This window comes from Prionailurus viverrinus, chromosome D1 (genome assembly GCF_022837055.1).
Source record: "Prionailurus viverrinus isolate Anna chromosome D1, UM_Priviv_1.0, whole genome shotgun sequence".
NCBI lineage: Eukaryota > Metazoa > Chordata > Mammalia > Carnivora > Felidae > Prionailurus > Prionailurus viverrinus.
This window is the reverse complement of record NC_062570.1, coordinates 57,139,788-57,161,176: the sequence shown is the minus strand read 5'-3', so window position 1 is coordinate 57,161,176 and position 21,389 is coordinate 57,139,788. Positions and strand designations below refer to the sequence as shown.

Here is a 21,389-nt window from a genome sequence, read left to right as displayed (position 1 = left end):
CAATGCCTGACAACCAGGAATGCTTGTTCTTAGTATCTTTCTCTGCTCCAGCCAGCTCTTTAGAGTTTTGAAAAATAATGGAAAAATTATCTTTTTTTTCCCTAATATTCTTCTTACAGCTCACACCAAATTCACGTACAGTGCTAATAAAAGAGTGGGGAATTAGGCTGACATCTATTGCCTACTCTGTACCATGCATTGTTCTAAGCCCTTGGTATGTATTATCTCATTTAATCCTTGTAATCCACCCATGAAGTAGATGCAGCTATTACCCCCATTTAACACCTGAGGTGCCGAGTTACAGAAAGATTAAATAACCCGACCACATGGCTAGTGAATGGTGGAGCTGGGATTCAGACCCAGGAAGAGCATTGCAGGACCTGGGCTGAATCACTCAGCCGAGACCAAGAAGCAGGAAAATAGAAACAGCAGCAAAAGTTTGTCAGAATGAGAGAGAGAAACATAGGAGCATGGACCACAAAGATGAAGTCAATTGTTATAACTGAACCACTTATTTGGTTCTGAGCTTTCTGGTAGTCAAAGGGAAAAGAGAGGCATGGCCTGTTGCACGGATCTCAATACGAGAAAGCCCGAAGCATGTCACAATCTTCTGTGAAGCTCAGATCTCTAGGCACTCTGCTAGAAACACGACCTCCCTCCCGCAGCAGGTAGGAAGTCTAGCAGATAACCCCATTCCCTGTGGCCGCTTGCCGTGGCCACCTGTGATGGAAGCTGAGGGCATCACCTGCCAGGGTCAGCGTGGCTCCGTGGGGTCACAGCTCCACATAGAGCTTTCCAGGAACCCAGCTTCCTCTGAGGATGACTCCCTGGAGGCCCGGCAGACAGGGTCCTTTCATGTGGGGGACCACACATGGTGTCCGGTGTCCCACAGGCTTGCAGCAGTCAACACATGGCCCCGAGAGGGGAAGTTCTAACCAGCTCACTAGCGCAGGCCTGCTGACCTGGGCAAACCACAACCAGATGTGTCCAACTCCAAATCACAAGGCTTTCAGTTTCAGGAGCTGGCTCTTAGTCAGGAGTCCTCCGAACAGATCTGGAGAGAGAGGCGGGAACTTGTGGAGAACACAGGACTGGAGCTAGGTCAGTGCTCCCAGTACCTACCAGATAAGGCCCAAGTAAAGTCCCTTAGCATGGCCCTCCCAACCGCCCAGCTCCTGCCCCAGCAACTCTTACCCATAGTCAGGATGGCTTCCCCATCACTTTCTGCACTGATAGACCCCTTCCCCCCAGCCACACTCCTGCTAGACTATGCCCTTGCTTCAAATAACCTCTTCCTTCCAGTCCACAAATCTCAAACCTCACTTCTCCTGGATGCCTTCCCTGACCTCCCAGCTCCTGAAGGTCTGCCCCTCCCCTCTTGTCTCCAAACCCCATGCTCTTTTTCACAGCATGAGACAGTGTGGTACTATAGGACCCACATTTGAGAACCTGCTCTGCCCACTGCTCCCTAGGTGACACTTCCCTTTCTGGGGCCTCAGTTTCCTTTTCTGCGAAATAGGTGCGGTAATAACCCCTTCATCAGACTGCTACGGGAATCAGATGACACAGTGGATGTGAAAGTGCTGGGTAGACCATATAGGGTTGTACATGCAGACACTGTGGTTGACTTTACTGTTTACATCAAAACAAGGAACTCACAAGGTTCTGCCTGTCCAAGGTTCTGTCTTGTCCAAAGGTCAAGCCTGTCCTTCCATCCCTGATAAGAAATGCTGGGAAGTTAATAGTTTACCTTAGCCCCTCCTGCTTCTGTTTCTGGGAAGTACCCCAGGCCTAGTACCCCTCCCTGGGGTCCCAGGACCTTCCTGCACCGCCCTCCATAGCTTAGCTAGGACTAAGAAAGGCGTAAGGAGATTCCCTGATTTTCTTGAAGACAGTGTGTCCAAAAGAAATATTATGTGAACCACATATGTAATTCTAAATGTTCTGGCAGCACATTCAAAAGTTAAAGACATTAATTTTAATAATTAAGTTAACCCACTATATCTAAAATATTCTCATTTTAGCACATCATAAATATGAAAAAAACTAATGATGAGGTATTTTCCCATCTTTTTCATATCAAGTCTTTGAAATGCAACCTGTATTTGGTATTCATGGCACCTCTCAGTTTGGACAAGACATAATCCTGGTGCTCAGTGACCACACATGGCCGGTGGCTGCTGTGTCAGCACAACTCGAAGGTATAAATGAATAACAGACCCCCGGTAACTTACCCAGAGTGGGTAAGACCCAAAGTGTGGGCTCTCAGGCCCCTCCACATAACACCACAAAGGTGCCTCCCAATTCTGCCTGTCTTGCATCAGGGCCTCCAACTCACAGGGCTTAGTGGATAAAGCATGAGTTTTCTACTCAGGTAAGCTTGAGCTCAGATCATAGTTCTGTGCAATGTTGAGCAAGTTACCTCACTTCGCAGCTTCTTTGCTCAAGTGTGAAGTGTAAGACCCCTTCCTTTGCAGGTCCCAGGGAGGATGGAGCAGGAGCCCACATACTGGTGGCCTGGCATATCCTGGAACCCCCATTCTGCTAGGCCCCTGGGGTACTCAGTGTGGACGTTTTGCCCTATTCCGAACCAAACTGAACCCACTTCTGAGCAGTGTACAAGCTTGCCTGCATCACATTAGCATCTCCTTTTGATCTCATTTTTCTTCCAAGAGGCCAGCATTGGCCGCACCCATTGCCTGTTAGAGACATCTGTTGCGTTTCTTCTTTTCATGGATATTTATCAGATGCCCACTATTTTACCTCAGGCCCTATGCTAGGCACCAAGGTTTCAACAGAGAATAAGATAAAGATGATCCCTGAGCTCTTGCAGAGCTCAGAGCCCAGCAGAGGAGAGACCCTGAACAAGGTTTGACTTGGACGTACATGTATATGTAAGATCGTTATTTTCTCTTCAAATCAACTTACCTTCTATTCTGAATGCCCATCTTGCTGGATTAGCAAGACACTCAACTTCAGCCTTTCTTAGGGTTCCCCCACCAAGGTGAAGCAAAGGTCCTGAGGTCTTACAGGGTGTTGAGGCACCAGAGAGGTCTCACCCCCAGCCAGCAGGCATCAGCAACAATCCATTCTGGCCTGTTCAGAGCCAAGAACAAATGGAACACTGCTGGCCCCTATTGCTCCCGATGAGGTGACAGCCCCATACCCTCTTCTCTTTCAGAGTGTTTCCGCACCCACAGGCATATCTGGGCAGAATGTCTGGCACCCAGCTGACTGCCTGGGTTGTGTGTCTTCCAGGGTGAAGATTCTCCCTCTGAGCAGAGTCTGCGGGAACCTCTAGAGAAGCAGGATGGCCTAGTCCAGATTGCACCAGACCTGACTGTGATCCAGTTTATCAAAGGTAAGAGAGCTCAGGCCAGGATATGGGGAAGGGGGACCAGAGGGGCATTTGAGGCTGCAGGGGATCCAGCCCCTACCTGCCCTTCTTGATTTATCTTTCACACCTACAGGCCCCTCATGAGCACTATACACTCCTGTAAGTCTTTGCTTATATGATCCCCTCTGGCTGGAACATCAGTTTTTATTGCTATCTATCAAAATCTTCCTGTCCCTCTAGGTCAAGCTCAAGTGCTACTCCTCTCCTTCCCCCAGCAAGCCTGGCTCTCCCTCCTCTCAGCTCTCTGAACCCTCAGGGCCAATAATCCTTGCTCTGCTTCTCTCAAGGACTATTAGGAGAAGCAAATGGGGTGATGAATGGAAAGCCTTTTGTATAATATAAAAAAAAAAAAACTTTACTTATATAAGGTGCAATTATTATTTCGATTACCACCCGTGCCCTATTGCTATTATTCTGACCATGTCCTGGGACAGTAAGGTGAGCTGCCTATGGTTTAGGAAGGTGATAACCACAGGGTTTGCTTCAACACCCATCCCTGCCCCCACTGAGGACTTTTGAAACAGGAAGTAAATTAGGCCCAATTCTTGGAAGTGTGTCCTAAGACTTGTTGTTGGGATGCCAGTAATCCAGCCCCCAGTTTTTCAGTATCCCCAGGGAATGTGGGCAGGGGGGTGGGAGGTAGGAGGGGGCTGGACCTAGAGACAGGAGGGGCTTTGACTTCCTAACCTCAGATCACCCACAGCTGCTGGAAGGCCCCAGCACACTCTCCATAGGAGAGTTTATTAATCACTGCTTTGGCTTCTGCCCAGAGGGAAGCTGGGGCCAATCACTGAAATTGGATCCTGGAGCGGGTGTCCTGGGCAGATAGTCTCTGGCTGTTTCAGCTTCTACACGAGCCTAGAGGAGACTGAGGCAGGGCTAGCCATAGGCCCTGAAGTTGGTCAGCAAGCTTGACTTCTGAGCTTTACTGCTGAGTTCTGGGGAGATCATTGTGACCTGAGGTTTGGCCTTGACCACATGGGACCATGGGGGAGCCAGAGGGAGGAGGAATCATGGCCCTTAGCTGCAGGAGGCCTAAACTCTTAGGGGAAAACAGTCCCTGAGTTAAAGAAGGTCCTTGTCTGGGGGAAACATAGTCCCTGTGCTGGGAGAGATCCTATTCAATGAGAGAGACACAATCTCTGTGCTGGGGGGTGGGGGGGGGGGTGCTGTCTAATGGAGGATACATAGACCCTGAATGGAGGGAGAAAATGCTTTGTCTAATGGAGGAGAGCTGGCCTCTGTGCTGGAGGAGGCCGCTGTCTGATGGGAGAGATACTATTGTTGAGTTAAGGGAGGCCCTTGACAAATGGAAGAAACATAGTCCCTAAAGTGAGGGAAGACCTGGCCTCTGAGCTGTGAGAGGCTCCTGTCTGATAAGAAAGACATGGTCTCTGAATGGGGAGAAGCCCTAGCTTATGTGATAGAGGAGACACTGTACTAAGCTAAGGGAGGTAGCTACCTAATGGAGGTGCCCCTGGAGTTCCCCTTTAGGTATCCCTATCTAAGTGAAAGGCATAGCCCTGCCTCTAGGAATTTTCCATCTGTTCTAGGGATAGGCTGAAGATGTTGAAGAGAGATAGAGGATGGGTACAAAGTGCACTGCAATGATTAGCACAGGAGAATGGGATAGAAACAAGGAGACAGACCTCTGGAGTCAGGCAACCAGAGGGGCACAGGAATGTGGAAGAGGCAGGGGAGGTAATAGCAGACAGAATGACCTTTACATTCGGAGTTAGGAAACCTCTGGAAACTCCTAGCCGTGGCCCAGCCTCTCTAGGGGAACTTGGGTGAGTTCTGTGGTACCCGTCTGTACAATGAGGCCAGTCCTGGCCAGGGTAGCTCATGGGAGGGAAGGAGGCCAGAGCAGCTGTCTGGGGTAAAGGCCACATGTGATACCTTCTCATTCCAAGTGCTGGCTGAATGCGCTGCGTGGCAGGGACTCAGGACAGGAAGCAGGCCTGGGACAAGGAAGGGGGATTCCACAGCCCCAGCTCCTACCCACCCTGCCTAGACTATTTGTCTTTATTTTCTGGCGCCTAAGGAAACAGTTCCTGGCCTGGCCCAGAGAGCCAGAGGGCCAGAGGGCCAGCTGACTGGGCTCTGGCCATGCTCTAAGGACAGATAGAGATCTCAAGTGACAGAGGCCCTGGTCCTGCCACTGCAGGAACAAAAGGGACCCCCCACTTGGCCCAGAAGAGCCCCATGGCTGTCTTTCCCTACCAGTCACGACTGCCAGGTGGTTTGCTCCTCTGATCTTGGAAAGGCCTTTCCTCCTCTCTCCCCTACGCCTCCAGTTAACTTCCACCTCCCCTCCTGCAGGCAGAAACACGTCTTTTCTCTTTTGATGTTAGTGGAGAGAGAGTTGCGCATGTTAGAACAGGAAGCATTCCTGGCTGTCACCCTGGCTGCCCCAGCTGATGAAGGCCCTGAAGCTCTTTCAGACTTACCCCATGTTACATGCCCTTTGGGTTAGCAGATCTGCAGTGAGGAAACCTGTATGCTGGACATCAGTTTAGGAGCTAAAAGGAGACCGGGGAGGTCCGTCAAAGCCAGACCCGTCACTTCTATGCCTTTCTCCGTGCCTTTGTCCCTGCTGCGTCCCTATAGGGATTCCTTTTCCTTCAGACCCATTCTTCAGGCCCTACCCCTGTCCTGCCTTGAGAAGCCACCCAGCACTGAGCCTGCTCAGTGTTCACCTTCTCTGGAGGTCTTGGTCCTGCTCCAACATCTTGATAGTTGATCATATATGGGCCTGTTTGTCCATTTGTTCATTCCCTCATTTATTCCATAAATATTTATTGAGCGTCTGCTATGCCCCAGGCTCTGGAGATTCAGCAATTAACATAACAGTCAAAGATCCCCCCTGCTCTAAAAGAAGTTTATATTCTAGTGGAGCGACTAGAAAATGGCTGAGTGAGTGAAACATGTGGTATGTTAGGTAAAGTGCTATGGAGAAATATAAACTATTTCTGTTTTGCGCTGGGGACACCAGAGGGAAGACGAAGGGCCAGGTTGGTTTGGAAAGAGCTAGAGCAGGACAGGATGAAAAGGACTAAGTGGGAAAACTACGATGTGAATGGGTAGAAATGGAATGAGGTGGGATGACATGAATGAACTAGAATCAAATAGAACTACATGGAATCAAAGTTTGGATAGAATCAAACGGAAAGAAGCATGATTAAATAGTGTGCAATCTAACTCCATGGAATGTAATGAAACAGTTTCAAAAGCAGAATAGAATTAAATGGACAGGAGTCCATTGTAATGGGATAGAAGCGAATGCAGTAGAATTAAATGAGATGGGATGGAAGGAATAGATCTGTCTAAACTGCACAGGGCAGGATGGGACAGAAATGAAAGAATGGCTGGCCTGCCCACTCTGACCTTCTCCCCACTTCCCCAACAGTGTTCCCCAGGGTGCTGCTGCGGACCCTGCGCCACCCCATCTTCCTGCTGGTGGTCCTGTCTCAGGTGTGCATGTCATCCATGGTGGCAGGCATGGCCACCTTCTTGCCCAAGTTCCTGGAGCGCCAGTTTTCCGTCACAGCGTCCTACGCCAACCTGCTCATAGGCGGCCTCACCATCCCATCGGCCATTATAGGCATCGTGGTGGGGGGCATGCTGGTCAAGCGCCTCCACCTGGGCCCCATGCGCTGTGGAGCCCTCTGCCTGCTGGGGGCGCTGTTCTGCCTACTTCTCAGCCTGCCCCTCTTTTTCATGGGCTGCCCTACCCACCGGATTGCAGGCATCACCCACGAGCCTGGGTGAGTGTGTGCGAGAGCGTGTGAGCATAAGCAGGCGGGGAGACGTGTCAGGGAGGGGGCCAAGACAAGGCCAGATGAATTAGGGGACCCATCTACCTCAAATCTCACTTTCCACCAGCACCTTCTCCTCCCCTCCCCACCTACCTTCAGAGCAGTGGGACTTCTGTCTCCGGGTCTCCGGTGAAGGTGTCAGACATCACTAGAAGGGGCAGGGAACATCACAGACAGGACAGTTTGGGTCTGCGGAAAGATGGAAGCCAAGGCAGGGCAAAGCCACTCGTGGGGATGGCATCTCCAGAGTGGCCAAGCCCTGTGAGCCAAGGGGAGGTGAGACAGAGGCCACGTCAGAGAGCAGGACCCAGCTCAGCCTGAGGAACACTTAGTTTCTGGCCAGAAGAAAGGCTGGCCTGGGAGCCTGCATACTCTCCATCCCTGGGGGAGGGGGGGCAGGAGTATAGAGAGAGGGGGTGAGCAGAGGGCTGGAAGCCATCTATCATGGATGCTGCAGAAGGGGCTTAAGCTCTAGGAAAGAGTTGGCTTACAGACCTCAAAGATTTGGGGTTTTTAGAGCCTGGCAACTAAAATTCTGTTATCCCACGACCTTAAACCTTTATAGAGTTCTTTTTCCACATCTGGGCAGTACCAGGAGGAAAGCCTCTGATGCCTATCTCCCTTCTCCATCTCTTTGTCCCCCCATCCTGCCTCAGGCAAATGCCCTCTCCCAGTGGGGTCTGTCTTGAAGAGGATGTTGGAAGATACATTGCTGCCTCTTCAGAATGATTTCACTTTTCCCGGGAACTGCTCCAGGCTCAGGCTGGCCCAAGATGCAGCTAGAATTCCCCAGTTGTCTCCGTGCCCACCTCTCTCTGGGCACTTCCTCTCTCCACCCACATGCCAGCTCTCCCCACCTGCAGGAGGCACAGCTCAGGGCCCAGAAATGCTCAGCTCTTCTCTCTGTCCCTGGTCCCACAATAAAACCTCTCCCCCCATCTCCCTTTCCCTTCCCCTCCTTCCTTCTCCCTTCTTTTCCCATTGAGCCGACTCTACTGCCTCCTGTCTGCAGAGCCCTTGTTCGAGGCACGGCTGGTGGAGCTTTAGCCAGGCCCTCTAAAGTCCCCTGTTTGAGGAGCGAGCCAGAGCCTTTAAATGATTTGTAGAGTAAAGAGCAAATGGATATTTTAGCACCAGTTTTGCAAAAAGGAAATGGAAAAAAGTCACCTAGCACACATGCCAATTTCCCTTCCCTTCTGCCTCTCACCTTGACTCTGACATCTCATCTCACTGTGTTCTCCTCTTTGTGCAATTCACTCAACTGAGCTTTGGGCTCTAATTCATTGAAGAAGCCTTTTGGGACAAACTGAGCAAATTAAGGAGAATTTCTCATATTCCAGCCCAACTAATGATACTTACAGCCACCAAGAACTGAGGGTCTCCCGTGCTCCCAGCGTCCTGCCCAGTTCTTCCCATATTCTGTCTCATTGAATCTTCACAGGATCTCTGAGATGGGTCCTACCATTATCCCCATTTCACAGATGAGGATAGAGAGGCTCAGAGAGGTGAAGTCACCCACCCAGGGCTGTCCAGCTGGGAGGGGCCGAGCCTGACGCCAGGGCTCTCCCCACAGGAGCAAGGGGCCGAGGAAGAGCCCCCAGCTCTCATCCACTCGGCCTTCCTGATGAGGGTCTGCCCCTGGATGGAGTCCCCTGGTGCAGCCTCAGTTCCAGCAGTGCCAGCCCATTCCCTCCCCTGCCTGGCAGAAAAGGAGGGAGAGATGATCTCCACCCCCCCCCCCCGACCCCCACACACTGTTGGAGGGAGACTCCTCTGAGGGAAGGAGAAAGAGTAGAACTCACCTCTGCCCCAATGCTCTCCCACCCCACTCCCAACTCTGGCTACAGGCTGGCTGACTCAACAGTCGTCCTACTCACTTCCCCTGCCCCTGCTGGGCCTCTTCTCCAGGGAACCGGGATGGCACAAAGCTGGCCAGGCCTGCCACTCTGTCCATACCCACCCTAAGTCCCCAGGACCCTCAGCTGGCCACTCTGGCCTCCTCTGTAGCCTGGCCATAGGCTCCCTGGCAGGTTTTCTCCCTCTTGGTTATGAAGTCAGGTCACATTCTGAGTCCCAGGGGGCCCCCTCTGCACCTCTCCCAGGGTGACTTACCCCTTGAACTCATCCTCTCTTCTGATCTCCTGCCCCTGTCCACCCCATCTTGCCCCAGCTGACTAGAGTGGGGGCACTCCTGGGACTTGGGGGCAGGCCCTCCAGAGGGAATTGGCGGGACTAAGTCCTGCAGTAGCCACAGTGAACAGGGTAGTGATGTGAGCTGAGAGGTTGTGAAACTACAGGATGGCGATGGGAGGGGGTCCCCAGCTGAGCTAAGGGAGACACTGAGGCCCAGTGAGAGGCAGGGACAGGTCAGTGATCCTGCAGCTAGTCAGGTGCCCTGACTGGTCCCAACACACATAACTCGAATTTTCTAAGAAGAGGAAGCAATCCAGCTCATCAAGAAAAAAGCACTTTTCATCTGAGACTAAATTCTGGGATGAGTTTATCTTGTGTTCCCTAAAGAAGGGCCACTGAAGAGTGGAGATGCTTGCAAAAATTCAAAGGCTCGTAGGGTGTTGGGGCTAGAAGGGGTCTCAGAGGCCTCCATCCGACTGTGCTCGCTGCTTCTCCCATTGGGAGGCCTCCCACAGCCTCTAGTTCATCTCCCTGCTTGCACATCTCCATTGCAAGGTGCCCACCACTGCACCTTCATGGAACAGCCCTGACAGTGAACAAATCTCTGTGTGGAGTTGAAACATGTGGGCATTGCTCTTGGGGTGGGGAGCTGGGCTACAGGGGTGAGGCGGCCAGGAAGCCAGGCTAATTCTGCCAGCTTTGTCTCCCCCCAGCAACTTGCCTGGACTAGAACAGTTTCCAGCCTGCAGAGGGAATTGCTCCTGTCCATTGGACGACTTTAACCCTATCTGCGACCCCAGCACCCATGTGGAGTACCTCACACCCTGCCAGGCAGGCTGCACAAGCCGGGTGGTCCAGGAGGCTCTGGACAAAAGCCAGGTGGGTCCGGCCTCTGACAGCTTCCTCTGCCTCCCTGGGGTTCTCCGCCCCTCCCTGTCTTTGTGCACCCATCACACTCTCCATCTTTGAACATTCTCATTCTGTGGCTTTTCCGTCTGTCTATCTGTTGGCCAGTCTGTCTCCTTCTGTTGGCCGATGTAGAACATTATTCTCACAGTAAACTTTTATCGCCAGTCTGGGCCCAGCCATGGGCCAGGCCCCAGAGCACAGGGGTGAACCAGATCTGGCTCCAGCTGTCTGTGCAGGGGAGAGGCAAAAGGAAACAAGTCAGGAATTCCAGGGCTGGTGGTAGGCAGGAAAAAGGGTCCCCACAAGTACAGACAAGGATAGAAGAAGATACATCCTGCCTGGAAGGGTCCTGGAAGGCTTTCTGGGAAGTGGCCTTTGAGCTGGATCTTCAAGGATGAGTGAGCAAACTAAGAAAGGGCTTTCCAGGCAGGGGGAGCAGCAGAAGCAGAGTCTGAGAGCGAGCACGTGCACATGGCACACGCACACAGCGTTTCAAGAAACTGCAAAGAACTTGTTGGAGCAGAAGCATAAGGTTTCAAAGAGGGAAACCGAGGCCCAGGCAAAGAAGAACTTTGAATGCCAGGCCACCAGTAGGGACCGTATCAAGAGAGTGATGGGGAGCCTTGGATAGGTTTTAAGCAGGCAAGTGACAGGGTCCGATCTGTGTCTGATCACACTTGAGACCACAGTGTGGAGGAAGGTGAGCCGAGTGCAGGCTAGGAGACAGGGAGACGGTGGGGAGGCTGGCACAGTGAGCCCGGTCGGTCAACAAGTCAGTCAACAAACCTTCGCAGAATCCCTCCTCTGTGCCAGGCCCTGTGCTGGGGACTGAAGACCCAGAGGCAAGAGGCCTTACCCTCAAGGGACTCCCAGCAGGGAAGAGAGGGCAGAATAATCAGCAGCGTGCACTCTGTGAACCTTAAAAAGGTCACCGAGACTAGCCACTCCTCTTTCCCTTTCTCCTCAGTCCCCCCCAATGACAAATGAGGATAATAGCCTTCCTCAGGCCCCCAGGCTGTAGATTAACATGTGTGTATGTGTGTGTGTGGGGAGGTGCTGGGGGGGGTACAGTGTCAGGCTGGTCATTAGGACACCATGTCCCTCTCTCCAGGGCTCCCCACCTTTGTCATGCGGAACCCCTGCTTTTGCATCCTGCTGGGTATCGGCATCTAAGCCCAACGTTCCTCCAAGTAGAGAGATCTGGACCCCACGGCTAGTGCAGAGTAAAGCACCTGGTCAATGGGGTTTCAGAACCAACAGGAGCCACCTGGGCTGTGCAAACTGTATTTGCAATAATCATAATCCCAGGCCTTGGGCCTCCTTAGCACTCACTGTTCTTGCCCGGTTTGATCTCCCTAAGACCCTTCCAGAGGACCCCAGGCCCTGCCAGCTGAGGCAAGATCCCCAAGAGAACAGTAAACGTTTGTGGATATGGGCCCCTGAGCACTAAGGCCAGGCCACCCAGTTCAAATCCCTATTCTACCTATAACTGGTTCTGTTACCTTAGGCAAATTATTTGATCTGTGCCTCAGTTTCCTGGTCTATAAAATGTAGGTGATCATAATGAGTACCCACTGTATACTAGCCACTGTGCCAAATGCTTGCCCCAGCTGAATTCATTGAATAGCAAGTGAAGAGCCATATTGACATAACCTACGAAAAGCACTTAGCGTGCCTAGTGGCTGGGACATTTTAAGCACTTGGTGATACACACTCCTGCTATGTCCATTATACAGATGAGAAATGGAGGCCCAGAGAAGGATTAGGCATTGCCCAAAGACTTAGTGCCAGAGCTGGGATTAAAACCCAGGGTTCTGGCCTCCCAGCCCAGCCCCCTCCCCAGAGCATCCTTAGAGGTTGTGTCTGGGTATAGTATTGGGGGGAAGGTGCAGCTGGGCCCTGGTCAGCATCAGGAACTGTCGCCCTGGCCTGGAATAGTCTCTGGCCTGCCTCTCCAGGTCGATGGTGAGCTCATGGGCTCAGGGCTGGGTCAGTCAGCGCCCAGCATGGCTGCACTCAGTAACCATTTATGAACACGTAAAGGACCAGGAGAAAGATGGAAAGAGGTGGGTGCTTGGTGGGATCTGGGACTCAGGGGGTAAGGCTGAATCCCCCTGGGGAGTGAGAATCAGAGGCAGCTGGAGAGACTGAAGTCATCCATAGGAAGAACTTCCTGCCAGAATTAGATGAATGTGAACAAGGGCTGGGAAAACCCCAAGAGAAAGGCCTCTCACTTTGTGTCCACCCCTGCAATCTTCTGCTCCCCAGAAAAGGCACGGGGGCAGGTGATTTCTCTTCCAGTAATCTTGCCTTCGCATATTTCTCTCCTTACCTGTCCTTCCATTGAACCGGGTGGGCTGCTTAGCCTGTAGGCAAAGGTCCAAATGGTGTGTGCTCAGCCTTAGCGCGTGCAGGCGCTCTGCGAGGCAATGGAAAGAGCACCCAGTTACCCAAGCCTGAATCCCAGGTCTCTCTCTTCCTCATTTTGCCTTGCCCTAATTTTATCTATTCAATATCTCTCAAATCAAAACCCTTTTCTGTATTCTCTGCCCCCTCCTCCTGCCTCCCTACCACTCTCTCCACATTGGGCATCTTGGCCTGTCTTCGCACCCCCCACCCTCCCCTTCCCCGGGCCGTCCCCTCCCAGGGGCCAGAGCAGCTTTTGTACTGTCAGGTCTTGTCCCTTCCAAGCTTACAATCTTCCCAAGGCTCCCAGGGTCCAGCTCAGGGCCTCCCAACCCTTTCCACAATGGGAAGTGTCTGAGGCCGCCAGGGTTGAAGGTGAGAGGCTGCCCCAGGCCGACCAGACCCCCTCGAGGGCTGATGGGACCCATCCCTGCACACCTGTCTCCCAGCAGAGGCCGAGGGTCCCTGGGGCACCAGGTCAGAAACTCTGATCTATGGGGAAGAGAAGCCTAGGCTTCCTGGCTTGCTTTGTTCCTGTGAGGCGCCTGAGGGCACTGGCAGTCTAGACCACTTCTGAAAGAATCCTAGGCTGGAAGTTTTCCAGGCCACGGTAGGGGGTAGGGATTTGGGCTACAGTCAGACACACCGTTGGGCCAGCCTAGGGGCCATTCCTTACAGTCTGAAAAGGACTCAGCTTTTACTCAGACCTCAGCCTCTGGAGGGGTCCCAGTTTTCTGTGGGTCTCCTAGTAGACTTCATCCTGGCAGGAGGGAGGGCTAAGATTTATCCTCTGGCCCTGAAGCCCCCAGACCTCAGAAAGCTGTACTCCCTAGTACAAGTTCCGCAAACATATCGCGGCCAAAGCTTATTTCCGGATTCTGCTCACCTCCCTGGATTCCAGGCACTTAGTACTAACCCGAGTTTTTCACTTTCTGCCAGCTCATGGATGCACTCAGGACAATGTTTTCAATACTTCATCCAGCATTTTAAGTTGTTGGCAGTATGATTGGCAGGGTACTGGTGCACTGTGTTTCTGGAAACAGCAGTCCAGGTTCCTCTTTTGTGTCCCAAGCTGTTCACCATGTCTTCCCAACGCACTCCTGGAGCGCCTCCCCTCTGCCCTCTCCCGCGTGCACGCTCTGCTCCAGGCTCACTGAAAGATTTGCTAGGTTCTTTCCTTCCACTTTCATGGGATTTTGCATTTGACCTTCCCTCTGCTCATTTCAGTTTTCCTCTCGGAAAACTCCTATTCATTCCTCAAGACCCAAATCCAACGCCCCTCTTCCAAGAAGCCTTCCTTGCCCTTCACGTGCTGAGCCAGGGTGCCCACTGTGCTGCCTGCATCTCTCCATCCTTTTGGAGAGAAGAAATCTCCATTTTCCCTTGAGAGTCTAGTCTGGAACCCAGTGCCCTGGAAGAGGAACCCTGAACTGGAAAATCCGAGTTCCTTCCCCAAAACACTCTGTTACTTTGATTCCTTGTGCAGCCAGTCGGGAATTTGGAACATTCTGGCATTACCAGGTGAAAGAAAGAGAGTGTGTGTGCACATGTGTATGTGTGTGTGTGTGTATGTGACTGGGTGAGTGTGGATGTATGTGTGTGGGTGGGTGTGTGAGTGTATGTTGTGGGACTGTGGTGTGTGGGAGAGACAGTGTGTGGTGTGTATGTGTATGATTGTGTGAGTGTGGGTGTATGTGAGCGTGTGTGAATGTGTGAGTGTGGTGTGGTGGGGCTGATGCTCTTCCAGGCCCTTCTCTCTTTTCTGTTCACCACTTCCCTCTCCCGGCAGCCTCAGCCCATGTGTGTGTGAACCATGCGTGTCCAGGGTCATGCTTGGCTGCAGGGGTCAGAAATCCCAGCCTCCAGCCAGCTCCACCCCAGCTGGCTCGTGCCCTTGGGGCCTTCTGGGGCCTTCTGGGGCCTTCTGGGGCCTGGGCCAGCTGTTTGCCCTTGGAGGCTCCTGAAGGCTTTTCTCTGCCCCCTCCCCACCCTAGGTTTTCTACGCCAACTGCAGCTGCGTGGTAGGGGGAGGCCCTGTGCCCGCGGGCTCCTGCGACTCCGCCTGCAGCCACCTGGTGCTGCCCTTCATGTTCCTGGTCAGCCTGGGTGCGGCACTGGCCAGTCTCACCCACACACCCTCCTTCATGCTCATCCTAAGGTGAAAGCAGGGGCAGGCCACACCTGGTGGATACCAAGAAGTCCTTAACCCTAGGCAGGACAAGGAATCCTGAGGGAGGGGTTCCAAGAAGGAGGCCACTCGGGTGTGCTGGGCCCCCCGCAACAGGCCAGGCTCTCGCTGCCCCGTCTTCGTCCTCACGGCAACCTGCTAAAGTGAAGTTTCCTCCCCATTTACAGATAGGAAAACCGAGGCTCAGAGAGAGTCAGATGTCAGCCCCAGGTCTTATCACAGCCGCTGGGTGGAATAGTACTGGTGCCAGCACCAGAGCCCAGGTCCTCACTTACCTCAGGGGACGGGAGGCCACACCTAAGGCCCTGCCCTGGCCACCCAGTCACAGCAAGGAGAAAATGGAGTGTCCCCCAACTCCCCGCCCCCACCCTACCTGTGATGAGTGAGCCACAGGAGGTACACCCAGAAAATCAAGCCCTGTAAGTTGTGGCTCATGAGCCTTCGAGTCAATAAGCACTTGTGTGTCCACTGCGGACCCAGCCCACGCAGAGCACTGCTTCTTGGTTCATGTTCTTTCTGGCCTTTGTCCTGAGGGTGCCTGCTGGGACCGACAAATTGTTACGTAAGGCCAAAGTCAGCATTCCTAGGGTGGGGGCTGGAATAAGGGGACCTCAGAGCAGGGCAATTCTAAATTTTCATCATGTTGGGATTATTTTGGTTCCCCATCTGTTTTCTAGAAAATTAGAAGGGGGATGGAGACCCTCATAAACACGACAAGACATGTAGATCTGTAAAGCAGCCTGGCCAAAAGAGAGAAGGTAGAGGAATCAGATGCCCGGGCAAGGCAGAAGTTACTGCAGGCGGTGTGCTCACAGATTCTGACCCCCCGACACCCACCAGCTGTGGGGTCTTGGCCAAGTCAACTTGTCTAAACATTCATCAGTTTCCTTACCTGTAAAATGGGCCTGATGGCATAAACGACCTCATGGGGGTGAGGCGGGGGTTGCAGTACAAAATGAGCTCATAGGAAGCACTCCCAAAACACTAGCTGCTGGTATTACTACGAAGGAGGAGCCAGTGATTTCCGGGGCAAACTAGGCTGGGGCTTCCCGGCACTTGTGGAAGTTGGAAGCCATGTCTGGCCGCCTAGCTTCAGGTTTTGCCAAGTGTAGGAGGAGAGGGGAATCTGGTGGGCCCAGGGGTAGGGAGAGGGGAGGTGTCTGTGGCCAGGAACACAGGGAGGCCAGCACAGGACCCTGATGGCCAGTGGGGGTGCCTGGAACATGGGCGCTGGGCTCGACAGGTTGAAGGGAAATGGAGTATGGAACCTGAGCCCACCCAACCCCAAACCCACAGACCTTCAGACTGGGGGAAGGCTGGCCCCTGGGTGGTGAGAGAGCAGGGGATGGTGAGAGCCCCTTGAGGGCCAAGACCCTCTCAATCTTCATGTCACCGTGTTTCTGCTTCTTAGGGGAGTGAAGAAAGAAGACAAGACGCTGGCTGTGGGGATCCAGTTCATGCTCCTGAGAGTTTTGGGTAAAGAACCTTCCTGGGACCCTTAGACACCCACTGTGTGCTGGGCCTGTGGCACAGGGATGAGCGGGACCCAGGTCCTGACCTTAGGGTTCACAGGCCCATTGGACAAACTGGACCTGGTACCCTGGAGGTGGGTGTGCAAGCAGCTAGAGGGCTGTCCAGGGAGGCAGCGTCTCACATCAGGGTGAGGGGTGGGCTTGAGGGCCAAAGACTTATGGGACAAGAGGCCCCAGTGGCTCTGGGGGGGTTGCATATGCCAGGGAGTAGGGGGTTGGGTAATGCAGGATGCCAGGCCCGTTGTCCCCTGAGCATGTCCTCCTCCAGCCTGGATGCCCAGCCCAGTGATCCACGGCAGCGCCATCGACACCACCTGTGTGTACTGGGCCCAGAGCTGTGGGCGGCGGGCCGTTTGTCGCTACTATGACCATGACCTGCTCCGAAACCGGTGAGACCTGAGGTGGGGGGGGTGCCAGGGGCCCCATGGGGAGGCTGCCGGAAATACTCTTGGGGTCTCAGGTGGGACAGCAGCAGGGACGAGAGGCCCATCGATATCCCCCTGCTAGGCAGCAGGTACTATATCCAGTACTGAGCTCACCAGTCCTGCGAGCTAGCCACTGTCCCCCCACTCTTCTGGATGAGGAAAGTGACCCATTAAAGCAGCCCAAGGTCACACAACTGATAACAGGCAAAGCTGGGCCTCGAACCCAAATGGTCTAACCATGGTCTGTGCAGGAACATGTGTCACCGTGGCGGACCATGGGGGAGGATCAGGGGAGCAGCCCAGCTGTGAGAAAGATGGGGAGTTGAGGTGGGGTTGGGAGAAGGCCAATTTAGGACACAGGAGGCTTGGGATCCAGCCCAGCTCTGTCTCTTTCATTGGGAGACCTGTCTTTTCTGGAACTCAGTCTTCCCATCTGTGCAATGGGGAACCCAAAGAAACCTGAAGGCAGAGAGCTGCTGGGATGGGATAGGCGGTTGAAGGGGACTCGCTAACAGGGCTGGGAGCAGGGAGTTGGTCACTTCCAGCTCTGAGGAGGGCATGGCTCCTGTGGGCTGGGACTGACTAGTGCTCATTCTATAGGAAGAAAGATCAAATAAGAGCTTTGGTGAGTTAGGGAAAGAGTGGAGAGGGAATCTTCTTGTGGCAGGTGGGGTGATCCCAAGTTGCAACTATCAGGCCCCCTGAGCCCTTAGACAGAGAGGACTGTCCCAGGCTATAAGCCAGCTGGGGACAGGGCAGGGAGGATGCCCAGGCTTCTGCCTCCCTGTTCAGGACTCCTTCTGCAAAGCATCTCCCCCTTTTCCAGGGAAGGGGCTAATTCCAGGGGCTTCCCCATCTCCCCAACCAAGGCCATGGTGATAGGGTCCATTGCCCTGGGGCTGGAAGCCTCTTTTCCACCCACAAGGTCTCAATGTCTCTGATCACACAATGGGTGATGATTGCTGACCCTACTCTGCCCCAGGCCAAGGCCATCCAAGCCCTAGACAAGGGAGGTCCTGAGTTGACAAGTCCCTTGCTCTTTTCCAGGTTTGTCGGCCTCCAGTTCTTCTTCAAGACAAGCTCCCTGGCCTGCTTTGCCTTGATTTTGGCCATCCTAAGGCAGCAGGACAAAGAGGAGAGGACCCAGGTCACCGTATCCATCCCTGGCCTACAGCAACAGCAGCCATTAGTGTCAGGGCCAGAAAAGAAGCCTGAGGAATTCAGACCGTGAGCTGGTCCCAGAGTGGCCGCCACTGGGAATACCTCCTCTGGGCTCTTTGCCCAATATTGGGTGTCAGGAACCCCGTTTTCTAATTCAGACTCCTCTGCTAACTTGCTATGTGACTTTGGGCAAGTTTGACCCTCTCTGGGCTTTTGGGACTCATCTGAACCAAAGAGTTGTCTAGGGGTTTGGTGTGTTGGCCACTTCTAATGCAAGATGGTCTTCCCCCTTCCTCCCCCAGCCAGACAGGCTGACCTGACCAGGCTTTCCTGGTGGAAGGACTGCATATCTTTCTCCCAGGTCCTAAGATAGAGAAGTAGACAACAGTAGGCCAGGCTGCCCTGCACACCTGGTCCTAGCCTAGCTTTGCCACTCACCGGGAGCACCCTCTCTGGGCCTCAGCCACCACCTCTGTCAGGTGGAAATGGACTTGCCAGCTTTCAGGCCTTTTCCAGCCATGACCATCTGTGTGGTCAGTATGGACTCAAGTCTCATCTCCAGCCCCACTCAGCCTGGAGGTGGGGCCAGGACAGCCTCTGTCAAGAAGTGTCCATTTGGCGCCCCCTGGAGGCAGAGCCCTGAACTCTGAGCGGGACCTACTAGGGAGGGAGCTGGCCTCACAGGACATCCAGGCTGATTGGGGTCTCCAGCAAACCTGGTGTGAGGGCCCCTGGGGAGTTTAGCTGAGGTGGAGGCTCACTCTCTGGACTCAGGAAGTCCCAGTCCTTGCCCTCAGGGAACCACAGTCTGGGTGTGGCCTAGTCTCGGCCTTAAGGGCTCCAGTGGGGAGGGAGACCCAGGTCCCACACTTGGGCATTTTCTGACTTCAAAGACCAAACACACTCTGCACACATTCACTGGTACTTATGCATTGCCAAGATTTCACTCTGAGCAGGGCCCACCAAAGTCACTGTTACTTTTGTGACTAGATCCTAATTTCACCATTTCCTTCCTGGTGCCTGACTCTTTGTGGCCTGGGGCTGTATAGATGCCTGGTTCTGTGATAACCATGTTTTGGGGGTAACATCTGGTTCTCTGTGATGCCTGAGTTGGTGTAAGCACCTGTTCTTTGTAAGGCCCAGGCCTAGAATGCTGGGACTTGTTAATGTCAGGCTCTATGTAATGAGCGGGTCTGTGGAATGCTTGTGTCTGAACCAACTGGTCCTTATCTTCAGTGGCCTTGTCTTGTTTTATGGCTAGTCTTATCTGGCCTGGTTGTCTCCCTGAGAGGGGGAGAGAGTTTCCCTGATCTTCTCCAGCCCATTCTGTTGCCACCACATACCTGACCTGGCTGGGACCTGCTGCTTGGGAGGCAAGAGGCAGGTCTGTCAGCCGCAGCTTCCCAAGCCCTGTGCTGGAGGCAGGGGAGAAGCTGGGGGGCAGGTGGGGGACAGGAGGGCAATGCAGCTCTGACCCTCTGAGCATCTCCCTGTGGCAGGGCTTTGAGGCTCTCCCATGTGAAAAAGGAAGGGGAAGGTACAGTTCTCACTCCCATTTTGATTCTATTGGCTGGTATCTTTAAATGTTTAACATCTATCTGAGCCTGTTATCAATGCCGAGAATTTCAAATTCTCCTCCAACAAGAGGAGGCTGTTTACGCTTTATATTCCTTTTCCCAGGTTTTGCAGAAATAATTTGGAGTTATAGATACAGCTTATTATTAAATTTGTTCTTGCATAATGTCTCTTCTATTACAAAATTCCTTTCTTACAAACTGCATTAGAGTTTGCAACAACCACATTACTTCCAGCTATTTAGATTTAAGTTTTACTGGATTCATTATTCACTATTATTTCTTATATATGACATCTTTCCCTGTCTGTATATTCTGGTCTAATTTTCATTTGACTGGGTTACTTCCTCTAGTCATGGTTTCAGAAATGGGATCAGGTCATGAAGTTTGTGAGGCTTCACCTGTCCAAATTGTCATTCACGTTTTACAGAAAAGGAAACAGTTCAGAAAAATTAAGCAACTTGCCAAGATCAGACAGAACATAAATGGTGAAGCCAGGGTTTTGTGTGAATTGAAGCTTATAAACTTTGGGGAGCCCTCTTTAAAAGAAAAAAGAACACAAAATTGGTAAGAAAGAGTGAAAGTTTACCTCTTTGAAAATAATGAGAAAAGAAGTCAAAAAAATACATCACACAATTCAGGAAAATAGCATACTTTTTACTAACTCTCGTGCACACCTCTAAAATACATTCTCCCCCCTGACGATTGGAAGGAATTTCTGCAGCCTCGCTTCTGGTTCTGTCACTGCAAACCTGTTTCCTCTCTAGTGCCCATGTACTTCCAGGGTCAGGTAGCATAAAACACATTCATGCTATGAGATGACCTCTGGATATGATACCTTGATGTCACAATGCTGAGTTGGACAGTGAGGAGGAAGATTCTTAGAGGCCATTCTCTATACAGAGGTAGCTAGCAATGATTTATCTATATACAGAGGGGACTGAGAATCACATAAATATATCCCAATGAGCCCAAATTAAGGTGATCCCCAATTCAACTGCCCCTTAGCCAGATCCCAGAAATGCCCATGGCCCCTCCAACCACCTCACATAAAGAGAAACTGGGACACAAGTAGCTGGAGTAAAAGGAACTAGCAATCTTAACTGCTTGTGGTTAAAGCATCTTACTTTTGCAGATTTCCCAAGGATATGACAACCTGAACACATTGCAGAGGCCCCTTCCTGGGCCTAGAGAGAGACCCGGATACTCAAGCAGCATTAGCTTCATGCTGAATCTGCCTCTGGGTCAAGCTCAGCTTTGAAGGAGAAAATGAGGTCCTTGTGTTTAAAATCTCCCAGGCTGGTCAGGGCGAGGAGACTCCAGGAGTCATCGCAAGAGAGACATGGAGCTGAGAGCCAGGGGTGGAACAGGTCAGGGCTGGAGGGGTTCCCAGGGACTGATGGATTCCAGGGAGCCATGCTCTTATGGCCTCTGGCCAATGAGGAGCCACAAGCTATTGCATCTGTGAGCTTTCTTCTCACCCTGCCATTGGAAGTTGGGAGAAGTCATTAAAGTCTCCATGCTAGTGTCAACTGGTGGTAAAATCTAGCAGTTTCTCCTGGGACCAGAATGAACATCTTGATGCCTGGCCTAGAGGCCCTTTGGCAGACCCACCCTGGAAAGTTGCAGGTCAGGCAGATGCCTCTCTCGAGCTGGGAGCCAGGAGCCATGATTGGAGTGCAAATAAATGAAGAACAAGAACCCACAGCACCTTTGACATTCTTTGGCCACGTTGAATTCTTTCCCCCTAACATTCCCCAACACGGGCACTTCCCGCTACCTAGTAGGCCTGCTTCATCCCCACTCCACTGCTTGGCTTTCCATCCCACCTCATGAAGTCCTACCC

The 21,389-nt window shown here is 52.6% G+C and overlaps 1 protein-coding gene across 3 annotated transcripts in view; it reads left to right on the top strand.

Moving 5' to 3' along the window:
* SLCO2B1 (solute carrier organic anion transporter family member 2B1) overlaps positions 1-19,710 on the top strand; it is a 46,508-nt gene extending 26,798 nt beyond the window's left edge. For all 3 annotated transcript variants that reach the window (XM_047878474.1, XM_047878473.1, XM_047878475.1), the window contains 7 exons: positions 3,259-3,361; positions 6,807-7,164; positions 10,062-10,227; positions 14,658-14,821; positions 16,263-16,327; positions 16,652-16,772; positions 17,856-19,710. In XM_047878474.1, coding sequence (XP_047734430.1) covers positions 3,259-3,361; positions 6,807-7,164; positions 10,062-10,227; positions 14,658-14,821; positions 16,263-16,327; positions 16,652-16,772; positions 17,856-18,039 — 1,161 coding nt within the window. In that variant the 3' untranslated portion in view covers positions 18,040-19,710. The remainder of the gene's footprint in view (positions 1-3,258; positions 3,362-6,806; positions 7,165-10,061; positions 10,228-14,657; positions 14,822-16,262; positions 16,328-16,651; positions 16,773-17,855) is intronic.
* Positions 19,711-21,389: the final 1,679 nt, after the last annotated feature.